We start from the raw sequence: 20,851 nt of genomic DNA, 5'->3' as shown, positions 1-20,851 counted from the left end.
TTCATCGTTACGTTGCTTGATTGATTTAGAAAACAAAATTTCACACTCTAGGTGTAAGTGAATTTAATCCACAAAGTCTTGTAGATGGACACCATAAAGCTCTATGGAAAAAAATATGTGGAGATATTGATGTTTTGGTAGAAATACAGCGGATGCAGAGGGTGAAACCTTTTCCGGTAAATGCAGTATTTTAGGTGAAGTTTTCGGAGTGGGTGGCTCCAAATACGAAGAAAATCAGGCTTGAAAAGAACCGCTTTGTGATTCTTTTTTCTCTTTTATTCTTCGTTGTTTTTTTTTTCAAAGGAGTCACGAACAAATTTTACCCACTTAAGGCCTACATATTGTTGGTATTTATTGATACAGGAGGTTACGACGGTATATATGTAGTTATATACGTAGTGGAAGTTAAAACTACGTGTACCTACATATAGTATACCGACTTACGCAGGCTAGAAGTAGGAATGCTTTTTAATGAAAATTTATTGGAATGTGTAAACGGTGGAATTTTTCAATATTCATCGCCGTTATCGAAATACGAAAATAGTACGATTCGCCTTGGAAAAGGACGACGTTATTAATAATTAATTTGGGGAAACGAGAAAAGTAGCTTAAATTTAATCTGTTTTACGAGCGTGAAGAAGACGCGTGTTATAGGATAACTGAATAGATACGCGATTCGATTTAAGATTTTATTAAATTACGATCGAGCTGTGTCGAAGGTACCTGTAAGATCGAGCGCATGAGGTGGTTAAAAAGTCGTTGGCGCGTTAAAGTAATGCTAAATTTGACGTTTTGCCACGTAATCTACGAAGTAGCTATTTTAAGCGAAGAGAAAATAGCTAAATAAGTATACATCTTATACGATCTTAGCAAGTAGCAACTTTATATGTACAGCGATTAGAATATAATTTACGTATATTTTCACAGTCGCTGTGGTCGTGTAGCGTTTGTAGACGGAAGCAACAAAGTGTACAACAATTAATCGTAGCTCAAGATTCGCAAGATAGTTTACTAGATGTACCAATCGTAGATACGTTACAAAGACGACATTCCGATATTCGAATCAGTTCGTCGAATTCCGGCACGAATATACAATCGTTAGGGGCTGGATTGGCGCCGCCGAGATCGCCGGAACTTCGCAGGCATTCGGATGTATCACCGGCATCGTTAAAAGAGCTAGAAAAAGTAAGCAGCGTTGAAATATGATTTCATTTTTATTATTATTATTTTTAAAACCATCGTCGTCGTCTTCGTCGTAAGCTATAGACGAGACGAGGAAGTTTTTGATTAAGAAAAAAGAAGTAGTAGAAAATTTACTCTTCGACGAACCAAAATTAATAAGTATTTTATCAGAAAAAATTCCTTTCTACCTTTATACTACTTTTACCAGAATTATCATATTATTAGACGAGATTCATTTTACGTATAAATATATTCAAAATGGCGAATTATTTGCATTTTTATGAATAATTTCGGGGGCCGAAAATGTCGGATAAATCCTCGCATATTAGGGAGCTTTGCATTCTGCTGGAGGTATATCCTGTTCGACCGCAATGAGGCTTTTGTTGACTACCGAATTACGAGGATTTTGTGCGCCGCCGGTTAAGGTTTCTTCTCGTTTATTACGGTTTATATCCTATGCCTGACGAGCAAGATAATCAAAAATATGCGAAAACTTTACCACCTCTCAGCCCCACCAGCACCACCATTATCTACTGTGCAGCGAGTTTTCATCACCGATTGCGGTGATGATAATTTCTCGCGAGTTATGTGCACCATATAGCTTAGGCTAGATCTACGCAGGTGAACAATCTGATGGGTGCAGGCTTTGTTAAAGGTTGCTAGTGAAAAACGCGAAGAAATGAGATGGGAGAGGGAGCTGGAATGGAGACAGAAACAACGCACTGCCAGGTCAGGCTCGTCGTCCGGACCTGGTCAACAAATTAAACCACCTGGACCCACTTCACCGTACGATCGAAGACCGTCGACCAATGAAAGCATGCAATATAAAGATAAAGATAAGAGAAATTCAGGTAAGCCAAAAATGATATACTTTTCCGTTGAGTAGGTAGTGCGTTTTAATTTCAGCAGCCACAGCATAATGAAAAGTAACGCACTTAGATTTATTAAGCTATATTGGTAAAAATCTCTAATAAAGCACGAATAGCTAATGAGCTGCTAACTACTCTAAAAAAAAATGTTATAATTAAAATTATGACAACACGCAGTCCTTTAAAAATTTGAATCGGTAACCATATTTTTAATGGTATGGTAGAGTTAAACCGATAATTTGCACGTTATCGAAATAATTTAAATTTTCGAATAAATTGTTAATCACACGAGCTGATGCTTGAGTAATATTTTTTGTGTACCTATAATTATCGTAAACTATACTCTGATAACTAAATATTTAGTCACGCGAAATAACGTCGTATTGAATTAAAGCTAAAGAAAATAGTTATTTTCACTTTCTAATGCTCAGCTTTTTACAGTTGTATTGATTTATGAATTGCATATTATTTTAATATAGACGATAATGCACCAGAACCAAACGAATGCAATAGACGCTCAAGTAACGCACCTAAACCTATTCCGGCAGCTTTACGGACACGTAGAAAGTCACAAGTGCCAAAACAACACAGCTACGATGACGAAATTAAAAATTTAGGCAAAAAATCAAGTTCAAATGTGTTAGATTCGAATAGCGCAGGTATATTTTTACCTATATCTGTGTAAGAAGTCGAAAGCCATAGGGATGGATTTTTAATTCCGATGTTTTACAAGGACCAGGGAAAACAAAAGTCAGCCAATTTTTCAAAATAATTATAACTATTCGAACCATCTGAGTACTTTATAATTTGAAAATTTTTATCTGGAAGAAGAGAAAAAACAAGCTACTACTTTGGAAACTTCGTCTGGTGAAGTTTTCAACTTTCACCGAGTTGTCACCAATAAAATTGTGAAGACGTTCCTCTGAACAGTTGGTTGGATATCCTCCTCCATCACATTACAGAAAAGAGCGAAATTTGACTCATGATAAAGAGAGAAGTAGCCAAAATTTCAGGTCATAAAGTGCATTTTTTGATTTTTGGCGAATTTTTGAAAATCATTGGTGAAAAAAATTCGAAAAAATGAAAATTTTACCAAATTGACCTGGGTAGCTGAAATTTGGTAAGTACTGTATTTCCCACCCCCTCGCTCCTAAAAATGAATTGGAAAAAGGTTCAACCCGGTTTATGCAGTTCTGGACCCTTCAGCAGATTTTTGAAAATTTTGCACAATTATTTTTTGAAAAAATTGACACATTCTCATTATCATAGAACACGAAGGTCCATTATTGTGCAAATTGCAATTGCAATAAGTCCATAGGAAGCTTACATTTCACATTTGAAAACTGTCACACACTTTTTGCGCAAATTTTAGAGCAATTTTCAATTATTTTTGGTAGCTTCCCAATCTAACATTTTCTTCTGGTGAGTGGCTACAGTGGTTCACTGTTCTCATAGAAATGTTACCCCGCACTGTTATTTTCAAAACCTACGCAATGGCTCATTCTGATCGTACTTATCTCTGAAAATTTGATGTTTAGAAAAATCTGTGTCCTTCGGATTGCGTTTTTATTTACCCTAATGAACCCGCCAAAAACGAAGATTGAAAAAGGGAAATTATTCTACATAATAAGTAAACATTTATTACGTGTTAAAAATCAAATAATGTCCAGTAAGTAAGGCTAGAAACGAAAAAACGTTGAGATTGTCCTTCGGCTTGTGCAGCGCTCATTTGTCCTTCGACTTGGCCAAATTTCAGACAGCTGTACTTTTATCGCGCTAGTCGACATTAAGCAAAATTTGACATTTTCCCCCTCCCCACGCCTCACCCTCCACCTCTACAAAAAATAACTCCAGATTCGAATTCTACGATCTCGAGAACATATCAATCGACATATTACACATCGATGAGGGTCGAATCCTAATTATCGCCATTTTAGGGGGGGTCAGGGCCCACAGTGGGGGGATTGAACTGAGGCCAACATTAGAAAAGGGATCTAGGACATCTATACAAACGATTCCCACTTGAAATTTTCTAAAAAAATGATTTTTGTTTTTCAAAATTACGCACATCAAAATTGACCTTTTTTTTTTTGAGAATTACCCATGTACTCATTTTGGTAAAATGTTGTGGAAATTGAAACTTTAAAAAATCTGCGGAGCCCTCAGAAATACTCAAAACAATTTAAACTTGTTTCTAATCGATTTGAGGCATCAAATTCTAGGACAATTCAGCAAAATTATGTTCTTTTTTGTATTATTCTTCTCCGATTTTAAAAAATTTACCCAGAATGATTTTTTGAAGATTATAAATTTAGACACTTTTCACGTAAATGTCAGGATTTGACTGAATCGAAATAGAAAACAGAAATTTGATTTATTCTCCATTTCCAACCACTCCTCCCATCCCACCTCCCCTTCTTACCCCTCTCTAAAAGAACACGATTGCTTGTGGTTTTAAGCTGTTCTAGAAAGTATTTATGGTAGATGTTTGAATTTTCCTGTTTTAAAAAAAGAATCAAAATGAAAATTTCCAAAGCCACCCCTTGTTTAAAACTCGAGAAAGACTCGACGATGACTCAAAAATCAATTAATCGTCATGAGAAAATCTTGATTTCCAAATTTTCTGAAATAAAAAACTGTTTAAATTCAATTAATAATTAGGACTACATTTTAAATTTTAACCTCTCAGCTTGATTTCTCTAAACAGGAATTGACTATGAAAAAATTCCCCCTCCTCCTATGAGAAATAAAGAAGTGTTCAACCGACAATTTCCTGAGACATGGACGGAAAGAGAGGGGGAAAGAGTATAAAGGGTGGAGCAGTTCTGAGGTTTTAGTTATGAAAAAAATTTTTGATTTCAGAAGAATGAACAATGTAGAAAAAATAAATGATCTGAATTTCCATTCCAACGGTCCCCTCACTCTCTCTCTCCTCCCAATCTCCCATCCAGCATTTGATTTGTGTAGTTCTATAAAAATGCTTGGAATAAGCAGATAAAGCTATGACTTAATGAACCAAAATTTTGAAAATCAAAAATTAAAAACCTGCCAGAATCGTAACTTTTAAAGGCAGGGAAATAGGATGCTTATTTTGTGGCCTTTTTTTTTTGATCTTAGGGAAATTTCATTTCATGTTTATACAAGTATGTTTCACAAAACACAATTGACTTTGGAATAAATCTTTTGGCTACTCTTTTCAATATTTTGAATGAAAAAATTGCATTGTTAGTTTTGAATTTTTTTTTTTTTTTTACATATAATAATTTTGGATGGGAAAGTTGCTTAAGATATTTTGAATTTTTTCGACTGGGCTTCTAGAATGCATTTTTGTATTTTCGTAATGCCCGCATATATAATTGAACTTTTGTTTAGCACATTGCATCTTACCAAGTATTTATTGGAAGCTTACCTCACGATTTGAGTTAGAAGCTTCCAGCGAAGATCATTGGCGGAAATGTGACAAGTATTGTCAAACTTTATAAAACTTTGGAAATGATCACGTAATAAGTAAACTTTCATGGTATCATATGTAGCTTGAAGCTTGTGCACTTTTCATTTGCACTCTATGATTAATTAAGAATTAGAAAACACTTTGGCTTATTGTTGATTGATTTTTTAGCGCTGCTCTTGAATTTTGGGTGGTTCCACTTTCGGTGGATATGATTTTTAATTACTGAAGTGTCAATTTGTAAATGAAGCTGACATTGAGGAGCATAAATATGTACTTTTGAGCAAAGAACTGTAGCTCAAGTCTGTGAGCATTCCATGCATGGGGAAAATTATGTACTCGGAAAATCACCGCTTCGTCGATCTCTCGTTAAATCCATTCCGATGGCATACATGTCACCATCAGCAGGCTTCATACAAGCTGATCTTTTGTTGCAGCCATACCAAGACGTGCTTCAGCCTACGACGTGTACCATAAGCGACCAGATGGCTCGTTGATGGCGAGTGGGAAACCAGATCCTGGCCGTAGATCGTCTTTCAGAACACCATCGCCTAATGATAAAGACGAAGGATTGCATATCGACGCTAGACGAAGAGCATCGTGTCGGCCACCGATGTCAAGCGATAACGAAGAATCGTTTAGTCCAGCTGTAAGAAGACAATCTATGAAACCAAAGCCATTGAGTGATTTAAGCGGTAAGTTGGAAATTTTCATGCACGCTGAGTTTATACTACATATGTTAAAGTTGGTACTTTTGTATCGATTCTCGCCGCGTAAATCAACATCGAATGGGTTATAGGAGTGAGGAAATAGACCGTAAGTAATGTGTAAACATTGCTTGAAAAACACTTTCCGCTTTTATACATTTCGGTTTACTGTTTAATCTGATTTCAACGCGGAGAAGTTCTAGTGTTGTGGCGAATCAACAGTGTTTTTGTAAAACGCCACTTTTATCGGTTCATCGCAATTAAATAAACCTTTTTGACGTAAAGAACATAACGGAAATTAAACTTATCGCCAGAAATGCTTTTGGAAATTAGCCCTAAAAGTAAAAATTTCTCGTGCTACTAGTTTCATCAAACATTTTCGAATCTGGCCAAACATTTTCATTTTGTTGGTTCAGCTGTTGATAAGTAGGTTCCAAGCAAGATTGAAGTAGGTAGATACATTTAAAGAGTAATAATATTCGTAGAATGGAACAGATTCGATGAATTTCCATCGATAGAAACGCAATTCAATGAATTTAATGTGCTTTTTCAACCATTGCAATTGTATAATATACAGTTCCGTTTTAATTCGCTTCACATTTTGTGTCTGCTTACCAAAAAAAAAAAAGTGAAAAGGGATATGGAGAGAAGTATTTCGAAAAGCCGACGCGTAGGAGTTACGCTTTACACTATGAAAGCTATTAAAACTTTCAACCGGAGTGATTTGAAAATTTTCGCTGTTTACTCTGACGTCAAGGTGTAGAAAATTTCCAATTTTAATATACGTAAGAGGCTTGCTAAAAGGCGTCTACAAAAATCGTGGACTCGATGAAAAAAAAAATTACCCACCAGTTTTAGATTAAAAATAAACTTCACAAATATTCGCGAGTATTTTGAAATCAACGTAGGCACATATTCGCCCATAGTGTTGGTGTTGGATTTTCAACTTTTACTTACTTCTGGGTCTATTTTGACGTTTTCTTTTCACCCATTTATTCGTTTTTCTTCCTTATTTTCTAGTTTTTATTACAACACGACTCGTCTATCTATGTTGTAACTTATTTTATCGAGATTGCTGAATCATGTCGACAATGGTTTTGCAAGTTTTAAAAATAAATGGTGCTTTTTAATGTCGAGTGGAATCGATGGAAGTTATTTTTGAGTTATTACTCACTTGGAGCCTCCGAGGTTCGAAAACTTACGTTTTTATACCAATTATTATATTTTTCGAGAAAATTTTAATTTTTTTATTCGCATGTACGGGGCTCATTTTGGGTTATGGTATAAAATGGTCCTCGAAAATTGAATCAGTTCTCTCGAAATCCCCTCTCTCTAAAATGTTGGCTTCGTATAATAATTTAAAAGCACCACCGTCGAGAGAAAACTGCGTATTTACGGCGAACAGGTTATGCAATTTTATTAACCTCAGCGTGTTTTCACTGCGAACGCTATAACTTTATTGACGTATCGTGGTCTTTTGCATCATAATCTGTAATTATTTAGTAAAATGAGAAATTAAACCTTGTAGAGGCTTCAAATCAGCTGCAAATGTTGAAATTTGGTTTTCGGATATTTTGTCCATATTTTGAAAAGTTTACTAAGCGTACCTATACTTATGTATGTAGTTCGTGTTTTCATTTTCGCTAAAATATTGCCGGTTTGAATGATAAGTACCTACCTACTTGGTAAATTTTTGATTTTTAATTATTTTAAATATGAGAGTGCTTCAAAAAATAGAAAAATTAATCAGGGCAGTTATTTCGGTTATTGGGTTTTTCGTGTATAGGTATAGATATTCTTGTGAAAGTTCATTTTTCATTGAAATTGTAGCCGGGTATTGTTCTTTGTAAACATATTAAAAAAATACTTTTCGAAGTACCTACCTACTTTTTACCGTTGAAATCACTTCATTATTAATAAACAAATTCTAATTTAAAAATAGGACCTAATGATGGAGGCGAATCATCATCACCTTCACTGGCAGAATTCACAGACGAAGAAAGAAGAGCAAGACGCCGAGGATCTCAGTTGTGAGTAAAATATCTTGATTATTGTAAATTTGTATTACACAGCTCGGATGTCCACGTAGAAGTATTATTAATGCTCGAGTTATAATAAAAAAATATATAAAATTATAAGAAAACAAATGACGAAGATATAGCAAACACAGGAAAAGTTTTTCTCGTACATGAAATTCGCGTACCATCTGTACAAAAAAGGGAGTGAATCGAACAAGAAAAAAAAACACTTACTTATAGCGATAAATTTTTATAAAAATTGTAACATCCGGCTTTATAAAATCAGAAAATCTTTATCAACTAATCCTTATATGCGCCAAGTTATAGAACGAATAAAATGATGCACCTCATATTTGTGCTTTTTTTTTCTTCTTCACGCTCGAGTTATATCGTCTAAAAACTAACAAACAATTCCAATATCCGATTTCGAAAACGTGCTTTAAATTTTATTAAAAGAAAAAAAAAAGAAAAAACCTAGAACACACGATATAGAGCAAAACCTCCGAAAGATAATCAGTTTATCTTGTTACAAAGGGTTGCAGGAGAAAAAAATATATGAATAGATTTTATTTTGCTCTTTTATTTATACTGGGGCTTTTAGGAGTGTGTGGAATTTCAATACCTTCATACTACATATACTTCAGTTATATATCTATACTTAGTTTGGAACGTATCGAAGTTTGAATTGGTTTTAGTTTTGAATGCAGGCGTTTATTAGTTTCGATTATTTTTTTTTCTGTTGGCAAATTGGAAAACGTGGAAATTAATTTCAGTGTGGGAATTCCTTTGATAATTTAATTTGAATGTGTGAAATTATAACCCGTAGAAAATATGGTTGGATTTTTTTGTGACCTTAATAAAGTAGGTAGAGGTGCCTGGCTGCCTATATGTATTCGTGTATGTGTTGGAATTAATGAATAGATTAATGTAGGTACGACGAAATGTTAGGCTTGGTTTCCTGCATACGTGTGATTTGATTAGCGTCTCTGATGTAATTTCAAATTGACGATGTGGTAGTTTCTCTTCTCGTCTAGAAACACATGGGAGCTGATTTTTGGAAAAGTTTCACCTTATTTGTTTAGAATTTTCTCCGAGTGAAAAAAATGATTAAAAAAAACCCATCGCACTGATGCGTTTGGAAATGTGATTTTCGATTTATATTATAATAATTTCAATAATTTATTTTTAAAAAAGTCTACTTGCAAGGGAACCTCTTCTTCTAGGGGCATCCACCGAGACTAACAGCTTTTTTCGGTGACTTTCATCTCAAAATAAATGTTTCCACGACATTTTTTCAAAATTCAGATTCTGCCCACTGATGAAATATTGTAGGTACCTATCTAAAAACACGCTGAAACACCCTGTATACGTATTCGACGTTGAAGTAGATAATTATATAGCGCATATTGCGAGTAAAAAATGGTATGCAACTGTATCAACATCGATTCGCAATCAGGACGGATTGCCATCATGCAACTTTATTAAAATACCCGTTTCAAAATTACGTATTTTTTCTCGTTCAACGCTTGGTATCGTAATCTGAAGGGGAAAGAGGGTAACCTTGACCTAAGGGAATGTCTGTGATTGCGCGTATCCAATATTTTAATACCTTGCCTACAGGTAGGTATACTCGGTATAGCTGGTGAAAATTGTCCTTTTACTTTTTCGTGAAATTTAAATAGAAAACGGTGGAAATTGTCGCCGTTGAACGAGGTCCATTTTAAATTAGGAAATTACGATAACGTAAAAGCTAGCCGAGTTTCCTTACTTTAACGTGCCGATTAAACAATTACAAGAACGTTTCTTCGTTTCCACAATCTTCCATTATTCGTAAATTTAACTAAAGTTGCTATAACGAGTAAAAGATTTTATGGTACTGATGGAAGTACTCGGTAATAATTTATTTAAAAAGTTAAAAGCGTTTCTCTCTCAAAAGGATCCATTTTAAAGCTGACAGTACGTCCGTTAAACTGATTAATGAAACTGAATCTGCTGTGCTATGTGTGTTAGGCAACAGAAAATTTTCTTTTTTTCGTTAAGGACTCGTACTCGTTGCAACAAACGTAGGAGTAAAGGAGCCTGGTGTGTGGTTTTAATATTTAAAACCCGATGAATTGATTGCAGACCCGATATAAACGCTATTAAGGCAGGCATGCTGGGAAGTCCGAGGCAATCGTTGTCTGCAATACCGTGCAACGTTCAGCCACCGGATAACTCGTATGCCGAATCTTTACGCAGACAATCATCGTTATCTGGCGAAGATATTAAAATCGTTATCGACGACGTCGATCAGTTGGAATTGGATCATCAACCGAGTAAATAGTTTTATCATTGATTGTTTTTTTTAATACGCATATCTAGACAGATATTACCTTCCTAGTTGAAAAAAACTCCCCTGCAAGGGTTTTAATGTAGCCAGCTGACATCCTATCGTGTATTATTATCACCTCTATTGCAGCTAAAATAAATAAAAATAATTAATTGGAAAAAATCATTCCTATTGGACAGTGAATTTTCTCTGTTTGGAGTCGATTTCCATTTGACTCACGATAAATAATAATTATGAATATGTGTGCATGTGTTGTCGCGATGTTACAATTACACTTGCATTTCAGGTTCCGACGTATCACCAGTGAGAAGAGTTATTTTGAGGAGGGATCCGAACGAGCGGATTCATAAAAGTAGGTACCTAAATATTATATTATTTTGAGCAAAGTCGTTTCATAATTTTTTTAGATACTTAATTTAATCTGAATTTATTTACAGCGAGAGGTTTTGGTATGCGAGTAGTTGGTGGTAAACCTGGTCCTGATGGAACGTTATACACTTATATCGTTTGGACAATGCCTGGTGGACCAGCAGAAAAAGCTGGATTAAGGAAAGGAGATAAAGTGAGTAATTATTCAAATGTAATTCAAGATAATAATTTATTCATTTCCGTAAACTTTTTCAAAATATAGTCTACACTTCGACAGTCCAAATGACCTGATGACTAAAATGGGTTCAAATTCCGCGAGAAATTCCAGAATTTTAACGAAACTTTTTTGAACATTTTTGAAAAATTTTGACCTCGAAATTGGACTGCGGTTTCCCGGATTTATTGAAAAAAATTCCACGTGACCTACAAAAATGAGTTACAAATTTCGCGAGCAATTCAAATAGTTATTCCAACAAAAACGTTTTAAAAATAATTTTTAAGAATTTTGAGCCCAAAATTTAGTTATGATCAGTGACGTTACCAAGGGGGAGAGAAGGGGTAACTGGGATCATCTTCTTTCCTCTACTAATGAAAATTTGAATCAAAACGTGATAAAATGGTCGTTTTTTTCGTTTTTAGGACCAATTTTTTTGAAAGGTATCCATTATTGCTTCGCTTGAGCAGTAATTTCAGATGCATTTTACTATGAGAAGTTTTCAGAAAATTACCTCAAATTCAACCCTGGCTACGTCACATGGCCACATAAACTCATATAGAATTATATTTCAAAAATATGTCATGTGGCCTTTAAAAATGGAATTTTAAAAAAAAGTTCGAGCTTAAAACTGGGCCAGGTCATGATATTTGGGATTTTCAAAAAATTTCATGCCACACCGACCTCAATGGGTTAAAACTTCGCGAAGAATTCGAATATTTCAATGGAATATATTTTTAATGCAATTTAGAAAAATTTGGAGCCCGAGATGAGATCGTGAATTATTTTTAAAATTTTTGAACAAGTGTTATACGACCTATCTAAGTGGGTTTAAAGTTTGCGAGAAAATCAAAAATTTTCTATCGAAACTTTGTTTAAGGATTTTTAAAAAATTGCAGAAAAAAAATTGATTGATTTCTAGTATTCCCTATAGGTTGCGCTACCTGGAAAATCGACTCAATTTGGGCTCTAAATAGAATTCAAAAACAATAATTTAGATAGAAACTTTTGATTGTCTGGTGAAATTTTCAACTCATTTCGATTGGTCGAGTTACTCTTTTTTCAAAAATCTTAAAATCTAATATTCTTCAAAAGTTTTGAAATCAATTCTCGTCGAAATATTTGAATTTCTCGAGAAATATTGATCCATTTTGATACGTTACATGACACGTTATCAAAAATGTAAAAAATCATAACTCATTTTTGGGCTCAAAATTCTTCAAAAATGTTTTTAAAGAAGAGTGATTGCAAAATTTCAAAATACACCATTTCCGATATTTTTTGTGCCGCAAAAATGCTAACTAACTGAACAATGAACACTGTTTTCCATTTGAATTGTAGACTAATAATTAATTTCATACGAATTTACCTAGACAGTTTTTAAAATTTTTGTGCGTGACGTTCCAAGTAATAATTTTTGTAATTTGACACAATTTCAATGTTACCCACTTCATGCATTGAATTATTATACTATCTAGTGAAAATTTACATCAAACATAGCAAGAAGTACTTAAGTAGGTAAATATTTAATTAACGTGAGAATTTTACAGATACTAGAATTATGTGGTATTCCGTTAATGGACTTATCATTTGACGAAGTGACATCAATAATGGATCGAACTGGCGATGTTATAGATATGGTTGTGGAAACACAAGGTGTCAAGTGAGTAAAAAGATTTTCCTTCACTCATCACTCAAAGCACCTATCTACCTATAAAGTATTTTGCAAAAAAAAATATCAATTTTCTATTTTTTTTTTTTTTTTTTTTATAGAATGAACGAATCGAAAGATGACCTTATAAGTCAAACCCGTAAAAAGAATCCAGAAATTGTAGGTAAGCTCTCGGCAAAGTAAAAAGTAGATACTTACCTACTATATTTTTATCGTTTATGTAACGAGTAGAGTATATTTTAATTGGTTTTTATCGATTACCTAGAACCCCATGAACCTGTGATATCACCGACGAGAAGAAAACTACCGAAGACACCGGTGAGTAAAATTAGTTCTTGATTTTCGTACATAGTCAAATAGTTTTGGAAAAGTTGAACAGAGAGAGTCACAGTCACGCAGAATAAAAGGTCTATCGTATGCTTAAAGATTTCGTTAGTGTTTAAATTTCCGATATAATTGGACATCATAAGTCGATTTTAAGAACAAATTGTTAGAATCTATCAACCTACTACAACACGAACAAAATTTTTAATCGCCCATCTCTATCTATATTTTAACAGATGGAACTTCAAGATATGGTTGTGAACGCAGCGAATCAAGATCAACAGCAGAAGGAGAAAGATGCCAATAAAACCGAGCAAATTAGTAGACTGCAATTAGAATTTTGGTGCAAAGAGAAAAAATCTGTCTTAGTTGTTTCAATTTTAGCCGCCGATAGTTTACCTTTAAGAGACGATTACTATTTCGGAGGTTGCCAGCCGGAAGCATTTATTAGACTTCGATTAATACCTACGACGTATGTGTGAAAATTTATCGGATTTTCGATCAATGTTAAAATTTAATTTCAAGAATACTTATTTGACCTGAGATTATTTTTTGTGCAGCGATAACGACCAAATTATATTTACTGATGTTGCTGAACCTAATCAAAATCCTATCTGGAATACAACGGTGGAATTACGTGCTGAAAATGGCAATGTCTTAGAAAAAGCTTTAGAAGTGACTATTTGGGATCAAAGACCTGATGGTGAACAAGTGTTTATAGGTAAGTGAACGATATGATCAAATTGTACATAGATCTGTGAAACTTGTTCGTTTTATCTGCACACATTTATCAATTTCCAAAAAGCAGTTGCAAGCATTATAATGACATTCCTAACTAACTTTTTTTTTCATATCTAACAAAACATTGGTAAAAAAAAATCATTTGAAAACAGGAAAATTTGGGAGAAAATTTTCTCATGAGCTGAGCATTTGAATAAAAATAGAATCACAGGGTGTCGTAATATTCCTGAATGTGCAATTTTTGCCTAGTTTTTTGCTTATACTTAATAATTATGTGTCCTGCTATCATGATTTTTTGTACCTACATACTTGGTACTTATTACTTATTTTGCAGATATCATCTGCCTGTTTTAAAAATCAAAACACTTGAGACTAAAAATGTTGGTCTGAAAAAATGTTGACCCCCCCCCCCCGGTCACCAACTCAAAAATTAAAATAAACATTAGAAAAATGGTCTCTCTGAAAGTTCTGTTTTTTTTCATAATTTCTCAAGTACATACCTATTCGTTAGACCTGCTTTTTTGATACTTTGTGTTTTTTCCATTTTTCAATCATATTAAAATTTTATTTTCAATTATAATTTTGATTTTTGAAAAATTTTCAATTAATGATGCAAGGAAAAAAATATGGAAAAATTATGACCCCTTGAAATATTGACAAAAGTCGCCTTGGTGATCCATTTTTAAATTTATTCTCCTTCATTTCCTTATTTAATTCTGTTCTGCTTGTTAGACTCTGTGGATCAAAGAAACGAAAAGAGCAGATGAATTTTCTTCGTGCCGATGCTTAATTTATTGACTTTGATTAAAAAGTGGTGAAACAAAATTGTCCAAAAATGTGTTCTTTTTTTTAAAACTAAGTTTCAATTTTTTCAAAAACACAGACATCTTATTTAAAAGGGCATCCAAATCGGTAAAACTAATCAAAAAAACATTTTGCAAAATTTTCTATGTCTAAATATTTGAATGATTTTTTTCTGAAATTACCTGTCTAGATACCTACTTACTTATAATTGAGTCAAATTGCTATGATTATCTTATAGGTGAAGTTGTCATACCAGAAATTGACTTGACAATTGATACGCCAGTCTGGTATAGAATCGAAAACCCCGAAACTCCTGGAGTGAAAAAACCGAACCAATACTTCCCAGATTCTCCAACGCCCAGTTTGGATGGCACTCAACGTTCACTTTCAGGTATAAATGATGATGAATTAATTTGCTTATAGTATGTACAATATCTTCTGATACCCCATAAAAAAAATGCAATCTTGACCAAAAAACAAAGTACTCAAATATTGTCCAATTGTCCAGAAGATAGAGACAGTGAAATTGACGGAGGAGATGGCACATATGGATTCTTACATCCAGATCACGCATATTTAGCAGGATCTCGAAGAGGATCGAGTCAATCAGAACAGTTGGAAGTTGAACCCTATCAACTAAACAGAGACTTTTCAAGATCACTTCCTGGATCTAGACGAAGTTCCTTCCAATCAACGCAGAATTCTGATAAAGGTATCAATATGATACATATGAAATTTTATTCGAATAAGTAATTTTCATGAATTCGATTCTCACGGTGTGATTTTTTTTTCAAAGATATACCGCCAGTTACGTATTCATCGAAAGGAAGACGCCGAAGTTCCTGTACTCCGAGGCCAGATCCAGATGAAATCCTTAAAAATCTGAAAGCCGTCAAAGGAGAATTACTTGGAAGAAGTATGAGCATTTGCAGTGGTGATTGGCGTATGAGACGAAGTAAGTCTCCTGTTTCTAACATCCTATCAACTTATTCACTTTCAAGTGCACCTATTGGACATTAGTGTTCAAGATTTTAATTCACCTATACAATTTAATTTACAGAAAGCAGCGATCGCAGAAAAGAATCGAAAGATTCCGTACCCGAACTAGCGGAGCCATCGGGTGACCAGCAAAACGACGATGATGAACCAAGGTAACGAACTGATAACACACACACGTTCAGTTCGACGTTAAGAGCGTTCTACTTCTACTACATGATCACTACTACCTACATATAAATATCGAATGTTTAATTGTAAATTCAAGAAAACTTATCGTCCTCTAAAACTAGATAGAATTTAATTCGGGGAAAAGAGCCAATCTTCAGGTCTGTATGAATTAACATTACATGTTGTGAATGCTTTTCGCTTCGGCTGAAATTCTGAAAAGCTTCGAAATTCATGGAAAGCTGACATGTAACTGAAAATTTCTTTGTTGATGTCTGCCTCGATGTGTAATATCCACCGCATTTGTAAGCTTCACTGTTCACTATGTTTGCTACCCGATGTACAGTGGCGCATTATTTGATATAAATACTGGGTGTCAAGTTAATATAGTTTTTGAATAATTTGCCTGGCGATGATGCAACTTGAACTGCATACGTGTGAATTGATTTGTAGGATTGGAAAATTGAAGGGGTTAAGTTACGGGAGGAATTTCGAATAATATTTAGGTAGGTACTTCTTGAACGTTATGTTACTTTTTGAATGGATACATATTTTTAAAAAAGTGATGAGGCCTGTTGCATTGATTTAAATAAATTGAAAAACTCCTTCGAATTTGAAGTCAAGTGGAGTGAGAGTGAAGCTACATGATATCGAAGAAATTAAACTTGATGGTGCTCAACTTTACTCCTTATTTTTCGTGGCCAGCAACTTTACAAAAATATATGTCATTCAGGCTGCTTTACTTTCAGGCAAATTATTAGAAACCATTTAATGAGCACCCAGTTGATACGTTCACGTAATGGTGATACATAAGATCGCTCAGATGGCACTAAAAGCTGATTTGATATCTATTGTATTATATTATTATGTACATTTAAAGTAAAGTATCTAATTATTTAGTGATTTGGAAAAAAAATTGTATCAAAAAAGATCATACAGCTTGTAGAATCACTCGATCACTTTACATCTCATGAAAATTCATTTTCACGCGTTAGCACTTTGTATCATGAACCATGAAGACATAAAGAATGAACGAGTCATGCGCCACTGTCGAAGAATGTGCTTCCTCTGGGACTTAATGATTCTGTGACACTTGAAGCTATATATTGAACCTGATTGCCTATATGGAAGGCGTATGCGTGTGGTCGGTTATGCGTTTAAAAAGTATGCAAAGCCGGATCAAAAAAGTAACACGGGCAGTACTTTTTGAATGCAAAACAGGCGTGGTTTTTATTTCCTAACCCTAAGCTGTAGTACCCTAAAACCTTCGCTTCGTTTACCTTCGTAAATCGACGTGCAAAAATGGCGTAAAAATTTATAAATTTTTTGTTGAGGTGTTGTAGATAATTAAGGCTGAACCTTTCTGCAAAACCCCCGCATATTTTACCATCGACAGTGGAAATGTGAATGTATGTACTTTTTTACCTATGTACTTGTGTCATGCTATGTGATGTTGAAAGATATACTTGGTAATTTTCTTGAATTTACAATAACGCTGACTTTTTTTTTCACACTAGAAAATAAATCCATCGATTGGATTTATTTTCTATCATTTTTTTTTCACACAAAAAAGTTTTTATGATTAGACGCAATGACTAAGAAAATTTGGCAGGGTAGATTGAGATCGTGACATTGACATGATCGTGTTTCTTTGCGAGAGTACCCTTTGATAATGTAAGTGATTGTATTCCTGTTGTAGAATTTTGAAATAATTCGTGGAATGTGTGTAGTGTCTCGAAGCTTCAAAAAAATTTTCTCATCTCCCCTGGTTCACTTCCCTCACTCTTTCTCAGGGTTTTGAGAATAAGGAAAGTGAACTGAGAGATGAAAAAAAGCAAGGTGATGCCCACTATACACTTTAGTACCCCATGAATTTTTTCAAAATGTGAACCCAAGGACATGTCACTCATCTTATGTATTAGATCAGAGGTACTCTTCGATTAACTAACCAAAGTGTATTGCACCTCCAAATACACTACCTATTGTTTTTGTTGTTTTTTTTTAATTCGTGGAACCATATGACTCGCTTCGACTATACCTGTCTTTGTGTGTGCTTTATACTCATAAAGCTTATAACCATAACATATGGCTTGAAAATGATAATGAACTCATTGTTTTATTTGTGTTCTCCTTTCGTATATAAAATGCATATGTATACCTCGATGTTCACTTACCACAGCGATATTTCAGCCAATGAAGCATGCGATGTGAATGTATCAATAAATGTTTATGTGTTTAGGACGTGTACTTGATGTATAATTATGTTGAGTTTACCTTGTGGATATTTTTAGAGTTACCAACCTATGTTTAATCACGAATGAGTAGGTAGTCGACGTACCTTATTAATTAAAATTTTTTATGTTTGCAGAGATGATCGAAAATTAGGACCATTCCAATTGGAACCAAGATTTAACTCGTTTACTAAAGGTAGGTAACTCGAGAAAATATAGAAGTATCTAGGTGATGCACTATTTCAGAAGTAAGTCAGGCCCGTATTCAAAGTTTATTGAAGAAAAACCCATTCATTCAGAAATTCTTCCTTACAATAGCTCGGTAATTTTCCACTGAAAAATTCATTTTTTCTCTCGAAACATTAGAAACACACAGATTTGTGCTTCAAATGTCCTCCTCTCACAAATTTTCAAAATTCCGCTCGTCGAAATAAATAAATAGATTTTATACGGGCCTGACAAATTTTTTTTGAAAAATTTTGAATTCAATGTTATTTTAAGCCATATTTTTTCTTTTTGTACCCAGTAAAATCACCAAAATTTCCAAATACCGCCAAATCAGGTCAATCAAAAAATTTTTATATGCATATTCCTTTACAAATTTTTTTCCTTTTTACGCCCTTATCAATTTTATGCACCTACCTTCATCAATTTTTAACGCACCATCGTCAATTTATTACAGTTTATTATGCACTTTTGTCAAATAGATAGCCTATAATGCACCCTAATCACCTTTTACACATCATCGTTAATTTTTACATCCTATAAGCAACCAGTTCATTACTCAATCCTCATTTTGATTTTGCACAATTTTCACTTTTATGCATTTCACAAATTTATTACTTTATATTCAATTTCGTTAATTTCATCATTCATTTTTGCAAATTTGATCATCACTTTTATCACTTTTTTCTTAGATATTTTTCAATATTCATTCACGCAACATAGCCTCTTTTTTACACACATTTTTCAATTTTTACGCACTTTCATTCACACAAATTCACATTTAAGTACCTACATATATTTTTAATGATTTTTGCATAATAGATGAATGCTTTACAAGGGAACCTTTCGTTTAGAGATATTCGCCTTCGATTTGAATGGGACCGTGAATTTTTGAAAGAGTACGGTTTGAAATCTTCATAACTTGAATTTCAGCTAGCCAAGTTGATTTCGTGAATCTTGGCAAATTTTTCAAATTCAAAATTGGCCATCTTTGACGATTTAATCGTGTTTTTCCCCCAATTTTATTCAGTAATAATAATGATGATTATTTCTGAAAATGATATCAACTCCCTTGAACAAAATTTCATCATTTCTAACCATTCTTAATCTTCCCGCGCGTTTTTTGTTTTCTCAAGAATTTTAAAATGTCTCCGGAAGGCGTGGAAATTTTCCTGGACAGCTAAAAATAGAGTCGATCTATCTGAAGAATTTATTCATGCTTGAATCAATTTGCAGGTGGACTCCTCGAGTGCACTTTATTAACCATCATTCTTGACTTACCTACCTATACGAGTATCTATCATTGAAAATATGTTGGTAAAAAAAAAACGCACTAGAGCATGTCCATCCGAAAATTGGTCAAAATGTAAATAAATCCGTCAAATAGTTCGAGGATAAGCCGCAACTCGATTTTTAAATGTCCAACTATATTTCAACGTCTTTTAAAAAAATTTAAGAATTTTGAAGAATTTCAAAATCATGCTGGTATACGAGTACAAACGATGAAGTTCGGTTCAAGGAAGTTGATAACCTATAGTTTCACGACTAATTTTCATCATTTTTACTGAATAAAGTGACTATCATACGTATATAAATATATTTTTTTAAATTAACATAAATCGCCAAAAAAGATCAATTTTGAATTCTCAAAAAGTCACCAAAAATCAAAAAATCAATTTTGGCAGCCGAAATTTTGGTTAGGAGAAGGATCGATTCGAATTAGAGACGGATCCTTCGAGAGGTTCCTTTGTTGCTCCAGTCATTTTGGACATTTTTTTACGTTTTACTGCCAAAAAAATTATAATGAAGAACGAGGGTTTTTTTTTCAAAAAAATGCCACCCATGTACAAAAGTTTCCACCCTTGAATGTTGAGTGTCGCCAAGGAGAGATGAGGTAGTACCTATAATCTCTCTTTTCTCTGAAAAAATGGCTCATACGTAGAAATGGTCTACATACGAGGTTGTTCTTCATTTACATGGCTCTTTTTACACAGAAATGATCAATTTTTATAGTGTGATTTTCTGTTTTTGACTATTCAATTTTTTTAAATTTTTTTTTCGTTTTTTTTTCATATACTTAGGTAAATGTTTAAGCTGTAAGACTGTTGATGGATTGCTTAAAAAAGGTTGATAAATTTTCAAACTTGGAATTCTGAAAACCCAACCGAACGACGCCTCTCATGTTATTTTTAATTTTTCGGTAGTTTTGGCCACGTTTGTGGGCACTGAAAGGGAGAGGGGTAACAGATTATTCGGAAAAATGAGCCAATATTTGAAATCAGCGTCTTAATTTTTTGAATTTCATTCAAAAAAAAATCGTTATAACTCGTAGGAGTTTTGGAATTGAATTTTGAAAAATGGTTCGTTGGAAAGAAGATGAAAAATGTGTTTTTGTAGTAATTTTTCAAGTCTAAATTTTACCTGTAGCTTTTAAATTTTTGAGGTTGTCACGAGAAGTTCAACTTTTACTTTGAAAATTCATTTTCAAGGTTTTCAAATTTCAGCTACCTATCGATTTTAATTTTTGTACTTGCTCTCTTCGAGATCTCTTGAA

The 20,851-nt window shown here is 33.8% G+C and overlaps 1 protein-coding gene across 7 annotated transcripts in view; it reads left to right on the top strand.

Annotated features, from left to right (window-relative positions):
- The window catches only part of Fife (regulating synaptic membrane exocytosis protein fife), a 212,513-nt gene that overhangs the window by 189,070 nt on the left and 2,592 nt on the right, over positions 1-20,851 (top strand). For 2 of the 7 annotated variants that reach the window (XM_065358812.1, XM_065358811.1), the window contains 19 exons: positions 928-1,185; positions 1,826-2,033; positions 2,531-2,710; positions 5,937-6,194; positions 8,149-8,236; positions 10,349-10,539; positions 10,840-10,905; positions 10,991-11,115; positions 12,687-12,799; positions 12,910-12,971; positions 13,074-13,126; positions 13,369-13,604; positions 13,693-13,853; positions 14,916-15,068; positions 15,186-15,389; positions 15,474-15,632; positions 15,738-15,828; positions 18,210-18,268; positions 18,599-18,634. In XM_065358812.1, coding sequence (XP_065214884.1) covers positions 928-1,185; positions 1,826-2,033; positions 2,531-2,710; positions 5,937-6,194; positions 8,149-8,236; positions 10,349-10,539; positions 10,840-10,905; positions 10,991-11,115; positions 12,687-12,799; positions 12,910-12,971; positions 13,074-13,126; positions 13,369-13,604; positions 13,693-13,853; positions 14,916-15,068; positions 15,186-15,389; positions 15,474-15,632; positions 15,738-15,828; positions 18,210-18,268; positions 18,599-18,634 — 2,701 coding nt within the window. Of the gene's footprint in view, positions 1-927; positions 1,186-1,825; positions 2,034-2,530; positions 2,711-5,936; positions 6,195-8,148; positions 8,237-10,348; positions 10,540-10,839; positions 10,906-10,990; positions 11,116-12,686; positions 12,800-12,909; positions 12,972-13,073; positions 13,127-13,368; positions 13,605-13,692; positions 13,854-14,915; positions 15,069-15,185; positions 15,390-15,473; positions 15,633-15,737; positions 16,003-18,209; positions 18,269-18,598; positions 18,635-20,851 lie in introns of those variants that run through there. The other 5 variants (XM_065358814.1, XM_065358813.1, XR_010557979.1 and 2 more) reach the window with 5 other exon arrangements.

This window comes from Planococcus citri, chromosome 3 (assembly GCF_950023065.1).
Source record: "Planococcus citri chromosome 3, ihPlaCitr1.1, whole genome shotgun sequence".
In the NCBI taxonomy this organism is placed as follows: Eukaryota; Metazoa; Arthropoda; class Insecta; order Hemiptera; family Pseudococcidae; genus Planococcus; species Planococcus citri.
Note: the sequence above shows the minus strand (reverse complement) of the source record. Positions and strands in the feature narration are given on the sequence as shown.